This window comes from Hippichthys cyanospilos, chromosome 20 (assembly GCF_059441005.1).
Source record: "Hippichthys cyanospilos isolate Australia breed blue-spotted pipefish chromosome 20, RoL_Hcya_1.0, whole genome shotgun sequence".
Lineage (NCBI taxonomy): Eukaryota > Metazoa > Chordata > Actinopteri > Syngnathiformes > Syngnathidae > Hippichthys > Hippichthys cyanospilos.
The window spans coordinates 14,397,501-14,410,392 of record NC_142388.1 but is presented as its reverse complement, the minus strand read 5'-3'; the positions used below and the strand labels follow the sequence as shown (position 1 = coordinate 14,410,392).

The 12,892-nt window shown below is 39.3% G+C and overlaps 1 protein-coding gene across 1 annotated transcript in view; it reads left to right on the top strand.

Moving 5' to 3' along the window:
- mdn1 (midasin AAA ATPase 1) overlaps positions 1-12,892 on the top strand; it is a 197,189-nt gene that overhangs the window by 64,729 nt on the left and 119,568 nt on the right. Inside the window, exons 25-34 of the mRNA XM_088402728.1 lie at positions 846-1,054; positions 3,042-3,188; positions 4,293-4,434; positions 4,518-4,652; positions 4,821-4,950; positions 5,762-5,894; positions 7,148-7,278; positions 10,043-10,181; positions 11,661-11,775; positions 12,563-12,790. Of these exons, the coding sequence (XP_088258854.1) occupies positions 846-1,054; positions 3,042-3,188; positions 4,293-4,434; positions 4,518-4,652; positions 4,821-4,950; positions 5,762-5,894; positions 7,148-7,278; positions 10,043-10,181; positions 11,661-11,775; positions 12,563-12,790 (1,509 nt within the window). The remainder of the gene's footprint in view (positions 1-845; positions 1,055-3,041; positions 3,189-4,292; positions 4,435-4,517; positions 4,653-4,820; positions 4,951-5,761; positions 5,895-7,147; positions 7,279-10,042; positions 10,182-11,660; positions 11,776-12,562; positions 12,791-12,892) is intronic.

The following is a 12,892-nucleotide window of genomic DNA, read 5'->3' as shown; positions in this document are numbered from 1 at the left end:
TTTGCACATGCAGTTTTCGCTACTTTAACTGATTAAAAATAGCTCTTTGAATAGCTTATAGTGAAGTTCAAAAACATTAAAATGTTCAGAAAAGTGTTCATATGATATGCCCTGTATTTTAAATTATTTCAAAATGTAATATTTATTACATTATTATTATTATTATTTGTTGATTTATTTTGTGACAAATATGAATCAAGATTCGCAAGGTACAGAAATCAAATCAGAGAACTGGAACTCTTCTATTTCAAATGATGCCATGATAATGAATAGTATAGATTTTTTTTTTTAAATATATTAACTTGACCGAACTGTGACACGAGGTATTGATCAAACGGCCACAATGTACAGGGCTAATGCTAGTTCTCTCAGGACCACCACAACACTAATTATGAGGGTTTTACCATGCATGAAAACCCCTGAATTTTGACACACATCTACTACACGTATCTACCCGTATACTGGCTAAGAAATCTTTTTTTCTGTGTTTTTCTTGAAGATGGTTAACCGCATCTGTCTCATATTTCCTCTGAAGAGTGTTACAGCTGTTATCCTGTAAAAACCCCAAAGTTTGACAGTTCTCGTAAAATGAATCATTTAAGTCTCTTAAAGACCTGGCTGCAAGGGCCCTTGACAGCTGCTCACAGCTTTAGTTATTAATATTAATGTTTTTTCCATGACTGAAGATAAGCGGCTCTAGAATAATTATAAGCAATCTTATCATTTTTACCAGGCAATGAGCAAGTATTGAGTCCAAGTATCTACATACATTATGTATTTATTTGCAGTTGCTATTTATGTATGTTAATGTACGTTACTGATGCTTGTGTGTGGATCTTTTACAGGAATTCTCATTGATGCCATGAGGAAAGGTTACTGGATCATCCTTGATGAATTGAACTTGGCCCCCACTGATGTTCTCGAGGCCCTCAACAGGCTGCTAGATGACAACAGGGAGCTTTTCATTGTGGAGACACAGGAAGTCATCAAGGCTCACCCAAGATTTATGCTGTTTGCAACACAGAACCCCCCTGGTCTCTATGGTGGTAGAAAGGTATTCTATCAAGAAAATACTATAAGTCACAGCTAAAGCCATTGGCAGCTGATACAATATTTCTCAGATTGTTTTTTTTTTTTTTTTTTTTCTGTAAGCAAATACTTAATCCTTATATCTTGACATGTTTATTTCTTTTGTTTTTACCGGCACAAAATAAAATAAAAGTAATAACGTAGAAGAAAATGAACTGGACAACAAAGGTACTGTGTTAAAAAGTGGGATTTTAAAAAAAAGAAGCGCCTCAGCACACAAGCCACATACTGTAACCAGGCATGCACATAACTGATATGCAGGTACACGTGTGCAACAGAAATCACTGATCCGTAATGTCATGTGCTTCACTTTGCGCATTTACGTACGCTACCTAACTGAAGCAGCTTGAACCTGCTTTCTGGGCTGCGTATCATTCTCATGATGGTATGAAGAAGCTCGTTTAGTTCATCACTCTACAGTGATGGAGAATTTGCCTCTGACGTTCTTGGACTAATTTAACCAGGTCCGGAACAAACCACACAAGCCATAACTGGTGGACTTATGAAACTTTTGGAGGATGCAGGTTTGAATAATGTGAAATTTCTGTATACAAACAAGCTTGAATTAATTTGAAGATTTCATACAGTGCTCACAGCTGACTTTGGGCAGTAGGCGGGGAACACTCTGACCTGGTTGCCAGCCAATTGCAGGGCACACAGGGACGAACTATTACACTCTCAATCACACTAAAGGACGATTTAGAATGTCCAATTCACGTACCATGCATGTTTTTGGAGTGTGGGAGGAAGCCGGAGTGCCCGGAGAGAACCCACGCAGCTTGTGGAGAACATTGAAACGCCACACAGGAAGGCTAGAGTGAGCCGGTATTGAACTTGGGACACTGAACTGTGAGGTGAACGTGCTCACCACTCTCCACTGAGCCACCATATTTTGTCTTGTTTTTGTTTTATTTTGTTTTGTCGACATGCTGAAGTTTTGTGTTGTGTCGATTACAGACAATTTGCTTTCTGTTTTATTTCAATATTTGTACCTGGTTAGCTCATTTAATTCATGTGTGCAGGAGAAAAGTTGTGGGGTCGTTGATCTATTAAATACCGATAGATCACCAAGAGATCAATAGTAGGAAGGCGGCGAAAATATTTCTCAGCTTCAATGAGTTTGTGAACCTTGATAGGGAAAAGCCACATTTAATGCTTACACAATCACCAGATCTGTGATGGACAAACTCCGTTCGTTATCAGCGGAGTGAAACGTTGCAGTTACATTCATGGCCGTGTCACGTTCGAGCATCACACAAGTTTGCAAAATGCAACAAGAATGCTTTCAACAAGGCCAGTTGAACTTTTTGTTTTTTGCGTCCTGCTTCGCAGGCTTGACTTTCCAGAGTGTTTACATCATGGACCTCCGACACAGTACGTAAGCCAACAGGAAGCGTATCGATTGCTATGTAGGAAGAGTTAGTGATGTTTGAAATTATTAAATGAGGGAAAAAAAATAAAAGACTTTGTTTATGCGTCCTGCGTTTGTTCCTCTAGAGTTGAGAGTGGTAAGTCTAGAAGTTATGTGGAGTCGATCACTAACACTTTTACCGTGCTCCAGGGTGAATGCAAATTTATGATTTCACAAACTAAATGTTTTTATTCATCCCTCAAGGTCACTTTATCTGGGATCCATCCAAAACATAAAGACTAAACATTAAAATCATAAACTTGTGTAAAAAAAAAAAAAAAAAAAAAAAAAGCAAAAGCTTAATTTTCAAAGTTAATTAATTGACTATATATTCCAAGTAATAAACAGTTTTATATTCAGAGAGCTTCAGGACACAATGGAGAGAGAGTGTCTCTGCTGATTTGGAAATCTTAGCATTCTCTGGAACTGCTGAATGAAATTGCTCGATGAATGATTTGATGTGGATGGAGAAGATGGACTGATTAGGAACTGTTGCATAAAAACCTCATTAGTTTAATGTTTCCCCCTTGTTTACCTCCAGATTCTTTCCAGAGCATTCAGAAACCGTTTTGTGGAGCTGCATTTTGATGCGCTACCTAGCACAGAACTGGAAACCATCCTCCATCAGAGGTGCGGCATGCCTCCATCATACTGCGCCAAACTAGTCAAAGTCATGACAGATTTACAGGTATGTCGGTTAGGGTTTGGTTCAAATCTTAGCAGTGATAGCTTTGGTTAAAATGTATTTAAAAAAAATTATTTAAAATGTGATTTAAAACTTTTTACTGTATGAAAAATGCTTCAAGGACCAATTCTATTTCAGAAAAACATTTATTTCGCACTGACATTTCAGAGATGCACCCTGTAAAATATAAGTATATCCTAATTAAAATATTTAACCCCATCCATATATTCTTGAATTAATTTCCAAGCATGTTATAATAATGTCCAAGCATCTAGCTGCCTGACCTGCTATATGATACAAAATTATTTCTAGTATGTTCCCTTATCGAAATACTTAGGATGAGCGTGTACTGATGCCTTGGTATCAGTGTCTATACTGGCTTCGTTCAAAGTTCATTTTTGAAGGTGGCCGATACGAGTATCAGGTGCTCGTTTGTGGCCATTTTATGATCAAGAACTAGAAATTGCAATTTTAAGGAAAATAACTATGGGGATAATGTAGGTCTTTCTTTAAAATTATCTTAAATACCTCTGATCTAAGTCAATGATTTTTTTTTTTTGCGTCAAGTCCTTTGCCCTGGCGCAGTTGCTGGAAAACTGGCCTACGTTTTTATAAACAGCCACCACATTTTCCTTTTTCATCATTCCTCATTCTTACATTATATTCAGAATGCCAATGGGGTTTGGATTTCAAGTAATTGACTTTGAGAAACACTTTGCAGATACACACTTTTTGGAATTTTCACATTATATGCTTTGCAAGCTGCCATCCAGTGGTCTTTCTCAGATATATTGTCATCTGTCAACACCTCAAATCCAATCTTGGCCTTAATTGAGAGAAGCAAGCTTTGGCCCCACTATGTTTGCATTATCACAGCATTCTATTTTGGCCATGTGGTTTCTTCTTCATACATGTTTTGAATAAAAACGATAAGGCACTGATGGGCTATTTTCAGCTTAAAACGTTTGCATCCATAGTAATGTGTAGTTTTAGGCAATTAGGTAGCTTAATAGTATTTCCTTGGAAGGTGGTTGAAAAATTATGATGATGGTATTTTAAAAAAGAAACTGATCCTGACCACTTAATGCTTTCATGGTCTCGCTGCAGTCAATGCGCAGAGGCTCTTCTGTGTTTGCAGGCAAACATGGCTTCATTACCCTCAGGGATTTGTTCCGCTGGGCAGATCGCTACAGGCTGGAAGAACAGACTGAAGCCACTCAAGACTGGCTTCAGCATTTGGCTGATGATGGTAAGACTTGTCAAAATGAGTCATCTTAATCTGTTTCCTTTATTAATTTATAATCCAAATTGGATTTCTTTTTTCATGATAAGGGTACATGTTGCTGGCAGGACGTGTTAGAAAGCCTCAGGAGGAGGCCACCATTCTGTCTATCCTGGAGAAGCACTTTAAGAGGACTGTGAACCCAGAAAAACTGTTCTCTCAGAAACAGGTCAACAATCAGTTTAGTGAGTAATCCCATTAAATAAAATAAATGCAATAATATTTGAACATTAATGGCCATAACGACTACTACTCCTGATAAATAGTACTGTATTTATGCGTTTTGAATGGTGATTAGATTTTTCCTGCAGAAGGCTAAATTCTTAGTTACTTGTTCATACTCTGATTGACAGATCCATTGATTGGTGGAGTTCCAGAGGGTTTTCATCATGTGGTATGGACACGCAGCATGAGGAGGCTAGCTGTGCTAGTTGGACGAGCACTTCGATTTGATGAGTCTGTCCTACTTGTCGGGGACACTGGGTAAGGTTTCATCAGCGGGGGAGCTAGACTTTTTCCCTTGGGGTGGCCAGAGGGTGTCCAATACTATTTCATGGGGTCCACATATTTTGAGAATTTGCTTTTTGAACAATTAATTGCAATAATGTTGGAATGTCTACATATTAAGTCCACAGGAGATTACATTTTTACATCCCGGGCGGGAGTAGATTACAACTCCTCAAATTGGTCAATGGTCATGACGGGAGCCAATCACATTTCTTGTTGAAGTGCCCTTCTCTCTCATGAAACTCACACACGCTGTTAGGAGCAAAGGGAGAGAGGAGAACAGGTCTAAAGCAGAGGATTGTAAATATTTTACCTATATTTGTTTTATAATAAATTGGAATTTCAACACTGATTGTTACCATGTTTGGTCAGCTACAGGCATCACTCTAATTAGACTTCCGGGCGCCACTAATCTAACCGCGGCTCTCCCTGAGACCACAGCGAAAGGCATCGGAACACAAAGGGATAACATTACAGTTACGGTATAAGGTTTAATAATTTAAGATTTAAATAAGTGTGTACTGCAGTACGTCAACGTTCGAGGAGTGCCCGTGGCATATGCATTTATAGTTAACTCGTCTGTCTGGCATACAGGGAACCTTCATGAAAAAAAGCGATGCTCTGAGAGCTCGATAGGGTAGGCGCAGAGGAGAACAAATTTGTTAGTGAATAGGTTAATCTGTGAGCCAAGCTTCCACGGTGTTTGTACAAGTCATGCTAATTTCCTAATTCTATCACCACCTGCCGTCACATTCCCCTGACAACTTATGCCCCACACCTTTCTCAGGTGTGGAAAGACTACAATCTGCCAGCTGTATGCTGCTGTGACTGGGAAGAATCTTTTCTACGTCAACTGCCACCTACACATGGAAACATCTGACTTTCTGGGAGGGCTGCGACCTGCCAGCCATAGCCTTCAGGTGCTGATGTCAAGTTACTTTTTATGCTTAAAGTGACTTAAAAAAAAAAAAAAAAAAAAGAACGATTTTTATTTTCGTCCCTTTTGTAAATTTGGGTTTTTGATTTATTTTCAAACCAAAAACTCTCGATGTTGGCACAGCAGTTTCTTCCTTTGTGACACCATTTTTGTAAGAATGAAACAAGAATTATTTCGGCACAGTCAAGTTTTATTGTTGAAGATAAGTGAAATCAAATTTTAAAAAAACCTTAATCACAAGTTTCAAACCACTTCAATCAAAAATCAAATTTTCATTTTCTAAGAACTTAATTTGCAGAAAAAGCGCTGGCACAGACCCAAAACTAGCAACAAAATTATGTAATTAAATCAACAGTTAAGAGATTAAAAACAATAGTACTAAAATGGTCTAATTGTCCAGGCTATAAAACAATGTAGTGACAGCAGTTACATAGGCAAATTGAGAGAAAGAGAGAGGTAGAGGATGCCCACTTTATTCTCAGTCGGATAGACCTATTCCTTTGTGAATGAAGCAGCATACAGTATATTCTTTAGTTATAGCCTTCAGTCTTATACGTAGATCAAACTGAGTGACTGCTGCTTCTGGTCTATAATTTTGCCACTAGTTCACTAGTTTTGATTATTGTATCCAGTGTGTTACGATGGGTTACAGGTTCACAAGTCCACTATCTTAAATTTCAAGAGTGCGTGGAAAAAGGCAAAAACTCCGACCGGGCAAAAATGAGAAACCTTGACAAAGGGCCGTAGATAGGACACTTTCCAGGAAGACGATGCAAACTAGAATCAATTTAAAAAGATGAAGCGCTGTGGAAAGATGCCCTTGGACAAGAGTCCCTGATGGTCAATCTCATAGCAGTGCCTCAGATGTGGTGGCCCTCCTCAGATCTTGTCCTGGTCATTAATTGCAAAATTCATACAGAAGCATCCAATTCGGTCATTGTCATCGAGTCCACTGCAAGCAAGGAAAATGAGAAACAGTACTCAAAACAGGCTAACATGTTCAAGTGCATAAATGCAAAATTACAAAACAAAACACAACGACGACGACAAAAAAAAGAAAAAAAAGATCACTGTATCACCAAGCATAAGTATGCAGTTGCTAGACATTAGAGGCCCAATTACAATTCTATAGGGGTATTTTAAACACCGACGTTTGGATTGTTACATAATAGGAATAGGAATACATATAATTGATGAGAAATTACTTAACAACCAACTACATCTGTATGGTTACAGGAAGACGATGATGAATGTAGGCTCTTTCAGTGGCATGATGGACCCTTGGTTTTGGCTATGAGAAAGGGTGGGGTCTTCCTTATGGATGAGATCTCCTTGGCAGATGACTCAGTTCTTGAAAGACTGAACAGGTACACTAAAAACACACTGTCCCACAAACAGGCAGGTATACAGTATATTCTTGCACAGGTTTTTTGGGGTGTATTTTGTGACTGAACATTGACATTGTAGAAACCCTAATTGTAATGAAGTTGGGATAATAAAACGTAAATAAAAACAGAATGTAATAGTTTTCATATTGTTTCCTACCCATGTTCAACTGAATATGCTAAATTATTAAATATTATCGTTGTCACATTGGAAATTAAATTTCTCACAAAATAAGAGTTTTTTTGGGTGGCTGAATTTCTAACCAGGAAATGCCTGGCTGATTAAGACCCCGCCTCATCGCGTGGTTGCCTTGTCCCCTTCTTGACATATTAAAGTCAGCCGCCACAATGAAACAACAGCAAAAAAAAAAAAAGCTAACATTGTTGCAATCAATAAAGGCAGTCAGTGGCAAAGTTAATGAGCCAAAAACATGCGTTTTACTGACATCTAAATGAACTGTAGTTGCCAACAAACCGAAAGATGTGTCGAGAGCTACACATATTAAGAACCATTCCTTTTTATCAAATCGGTCCCCTTGGTAAACCAATACTCTTAAAACAGTTTCGCCCACTGGTAAATGATGACCTAGAAAGTTGATTATCTATCTGTGTGTTCCCAAAAACAGCTTTTTTCCACTTGCCCATTTTCTACAGTAAAACTTTGTAACTAATAAATGTTGATATTTACTTGACCCACTTGCAAAATCTCTCCTCCCCTACCCTGGAATGAAACCAAAAGTATAAAAGGTGAACTTCTCCTCGGATAATGTGGTCATGTACAGTATTTAGTCTTGCATAGGCAGTACAGCGGCAGTGTAGAGGCAGCACGAGCAGTTCCTCTTACCTGTAGTATACCAAGTAGGCGCGACCCTGATCTGATCTGCTCAGATGGGACCGTTGTTGAGAACGCAGAAGAAGCAAAGAATTGTTTTAAATGCATCAATGAATGAAAATAACACATGGTGGCTGATAAATTGAAATTGTAACATGGTTAAAAACTCTAAAAAGTTGACGTTCCATCACAGAGGCCTTTTATTAGATAATTTCACAGTAAACGATGAAATCTTAACCTTGGAAAATTGGTGATTGAAGTTCTTGTTGTGGAATATGAGGTTTTTTTTGTCGTTATTGTTTTTTGTCGCAACTTTTCTAACCGGTTAGTAACGTGTTCCATTGACTGAAACCACTCATCTCATCATGTGGCGGCTCACCTCCTGATGACATTCAAAAACCGGCAGGCCACGAAACAATACCAAAGAGTAACGCAAATGTTGCTATGATGTATATTAGCGTGTGTAAATGTAATTTTACAAAATAAAGGAACTCAAAAGTACATGTAAATAGTACTTCACATTGAGAAATGTAAGAGGTTAGTTGCAAAAAATGCCCCATCAAAACAGTCTTTATACATAAATGTGCTGTATTAATTTAGCCAATGCACGTGGTTCATTTCTATACAACAAAGCTTTCGTGTACTTAGAGCTATGGCTTCTCCGTCGGCGCAATTGTAGGAAATGTGCCACCTTTCGTTTGTAATTTTAGGCAAATCCACTCTTGTGTGTGCAGTCCTTATGAATACCTGCGTGTTGACAGACCGTGTGCTCCCAAAAATACATTTTTATCACTTTGACTTTTTCTACAGGAAAAAATATGAAATGCTGTTGTTTACTTGGCCAACTTTGTAAAATCTCCACTACTTCGGTGTGATCAGAACCTAAGTGATGTTCTTTTACTGGACTTCTGTGCTCATCACTGATTGTCCATACCAAACACCATGTTCAAGCATAAAGGTGGAGCACATGGACACTTGGCACCAGGACACCGCAGTTCCTAGATCGAAATTGTGGTCGCGTCATCAGATTTGCAGCCAAATGTTTTGGACACTAGGGTGAAGGGAGAGATGGAGCTGTCACCCAACCAACCAACCAACTAGTTGTCTAGTTGTTTGGCTTTGATGATTGGGGAGGATGCCAGCTCGATCTGGGAGCCCCTCACATTGTGAGCGTCTGCTGGGAACGTCTGTCACAGTCCTGTCAGAAGGATTTCAACCCCCACCTCAGACAGAATTTCGCCCACATCCAGGGGGAGGTGGGGGATGTTTACTTAACCTGCCATGATGTGGCGGACAGCCCGACCCCCCCCGATCTTAACCACCCGTAATGGCCATAGACTCAGGCCTTGTGTACATGTACTTGTCTACATGGCTTTTATAAATCAGCATAGTTCCCCCTCGCCGATGTTTGTTTATTTCAAGAAGTCACGTCTATCTGAATCCAGCACAGTGCGGTTTCATTCACTCACAAGCATGCCAAGTTGCTAGGCAGCAGTCGTGTTGCCAAATTCTTTCCATTTAGAAAGAAGTCCCACCTCTGACGTGTTCAATCAGAAAGAACTTCGGCCTCTGATGTCACCGGCATCTGCATCTTTGGCGAAAAAAAAGAGTAGCGTGATGACGCAAATCTCCTGGTTACTATACATACAACTACGAAACCGGAGGCTTGGGCAAATCTCCACTTTGGCCGAAGGTTTTGCACCCGCACGTACTCAGCATACTATTGCACACTATCTCATCCCACTGTTGTTTTGTCGTAATGCTGAAACACTTTCCTCTGTTTTGACATAAATGGCGAATAAAGAATCTGAATCCCTCCCCCATGACACATAGTTTTGCCGACAGAGAAAATACAATCAGAGCAATCCTAATTCCTAATCCTAATCCTGATTTTTTTTTTTTTTCTATTACCAGTGTTTTAGAGATGGAGAAATCGCTTGTTCTGGCAGAGAAGGGTAGTGGTGACAACAGTAATGTGGAACTGATCAAAGCATCTGCAGGTTTCCGTTTGGTTGCCACAATGAACCCTGGTGGAGACTTTGGAAAGAAGGAGGTAGAAACTGCAATTGTAGTAATTGTGTGTGTGTGTGTGTGTGTGTGTGTGTTGTACATTAATTGACTTGTATTTCACCCGTTTTTAAATATAGTGATCCCTTGTTGTCCGTGGTTAATGGGGACCGGACATGGAAATAGAAGGCATACCAGTACATTTACAGTGAACCCTTGTTTATCGCTATAGATACGCTCCGGAACCGGACGCGATGGCAGAAAATCTGCAAAGTAGCACCCAAACTTTTCACATAAAAAAAAAGAAAAAAAAAAAAAAGAAAAAGCTTTCAATTCTTTTAAACATGAAAAGTCTTCATGCTATACATATTATTTAAGACAAATATTACTGCAGTACACATATTTAAATCTGTACATGATTAAAGATCATTCCAATTGAGAGTTTGTACTTGAAATACCATTTTATTATAAAAGAAATCCAGGTAAGACATTGCCAACGGTCTGGCAAATGCTCATGACTGTCTGCCCCGACAATGTTTGTGCTTGTGTTCCTTTTGCTGTGGGTGTGCTTCATGACTGACATGAACGTGCCTGTGGGGCGGGAGTTGTGGCGGGAGTAGATTAAAACTCCAGAGGCACGCGCCATAAAACTCATGAAGCGCACCCCGGTGCTGTTGTTGTCAACACACAGGCAGGAGGCAGAGACAAGAGGAGCAAAGACGACATTCACCAGACCATTGGAAAACTCTTCCGTAGATTTCTTTTATAATAAAATGGTATTTCAAGTGTAAATTCTCCATTGTAATCATCTTTGATCATGTACAGATTAGACTTTAATTCAACGTCTGGGCTGCTACGAATATGACCGCAGCTGCGCGAGACTTGATATAAGCGGCTTTTCCTGTCGGCAGTTGGCAATCCAGATTGTTAAAGCATCTTTCATACGGAAGATCGTTTTATTACGAGCCGTAACAAATTGCTTCGCTGAATTGCCAAAGGTGATGGCAACCGTCTTCTAATGTTCGCCTCATCCTTCGTTCACTACCAAATGGCAGGCCAAGGCCGCGTAACTTTGCCCTTCGAGAAGTATCACCCTCTCCGCAATTGTCATCATTTTTGATGGCGTTTGCAGGAGCAGCACGCTTGGGAACTATTGCAAAGTTCAATATGTAATGAAAAAAAATCCTTGAAGTCGTGAATCTGCGTAATGGAAAAAATATCTGCGATGTGATCAATCCGCGTAATAGAGAAAAAAGCGGCGATGTGGCGAATCCGCGATAGTGGAACCGCATAGTAGCGAGGGTTCACTGTACTGCATAAGGTTTAATAATTCAAGATTTAAGTCAATATGTGTACTGCAGTAGTAGTTCGACTTCCAAGGAGTGCCACTGGCAAGTGCATTTATAGATAACCAATTTGGCATGCAGGAAACATTCGTTGCACTGAGGGCACAATAGCTGAGGCATGTAGTATAGAGGGATCACTGTATTTGTTAAAATGCATCTGTGCTTTTCTCCTTGGACAGCTTTCTCCTGCCCTCAGAAACCGTTTCACAGAGATCTGGTGTCCACAAAGCAATGACCATACTGAACTACATCAGATTATTCAACACAATCTCTGTCCTGGGCTTTCCCTATATGGTAGGATTGGTTGCAAACATTCGAATATTTCCCTTGGTTGAAGTTGGCATAAGTCAAGATAGGTGTTCACAACAACCATTGAAGATTGATCGCAGTTTTATAAAATGCATAGATGTCTAGCTTTTATAAATGAATTGTTCCGACCTTGTGGTTAACATGCAGTAAGCAGTAGTGGGTAATGGCAATTCTGTCTGCCAGAAGCAAAATAAGACTGTCTCCAACCTCTTTTAAAACTCTTTCACTCCCATTTGGACAATGCACCCCGCAGCTTTTTCATAAAATCATAGTGGGTATAGGAATTATAGCAATAACATGAAATCCCAGCATCCCAGCAGTTCAGGGCACTCCTAGAAGACACAGGCACCAGTGAGGAGTGGATTTCAACTTCTGAGTGGGAGTTGATTACAACTCCTGCCCTCATTGGTCGATTGTTGCAATCACGTGTCTTGTAGGAGTGCCCCTTGAGCTTATTAACAGAGAACAGTCAGTTGCGAACAGTCCAATTCTTTTCTGTGTGTTTGCTTTTTTTTTTTGGTCATTACAATGAGTCAATCACACACGAGCAGCTGAAAAGAGATTTTTTTTTTCTATTCATGTTCCCGCAGGTAAAACTAGACAATAATAGATTTTTGGGATAATAGTTTTCATGTATTTGTCATGTGTTTATGTGTCATGTATTTGTCAGTAAGTATAATGCATTAAAAAGTACTCTATGTGAAACCTATTATACCGTTAAGTTTCTTATACATTTCCCTCTTCTTTTTTTGTTTGAAATTGTCCCTCATAGGTGGTGATATTGCAGACCTGATTCTGGATTTCATTGCGTGGTTGACCCATCAGGATTTTGGCCGACATTGTGTTATCAGCGTCAGAGATATTCTTTCATGGGTAAACTACCTCAATGCTGTGTGTAAAAGAGATGACGATTGTGGTGCAGCATGGGACGTTAAACAGGATACTTTCCAAGCTATCATCCATGCTACTTGTCTTGTTTATATTGATGGCATTGGTTCAGGTGAGCAAAATCTCTTATTTCTCCTGAAGATTTTACTTATTAGGAAATGTTAAAATTAAATACCACATGGATTATTATTATTATTTATTTTTTATTTTTCAT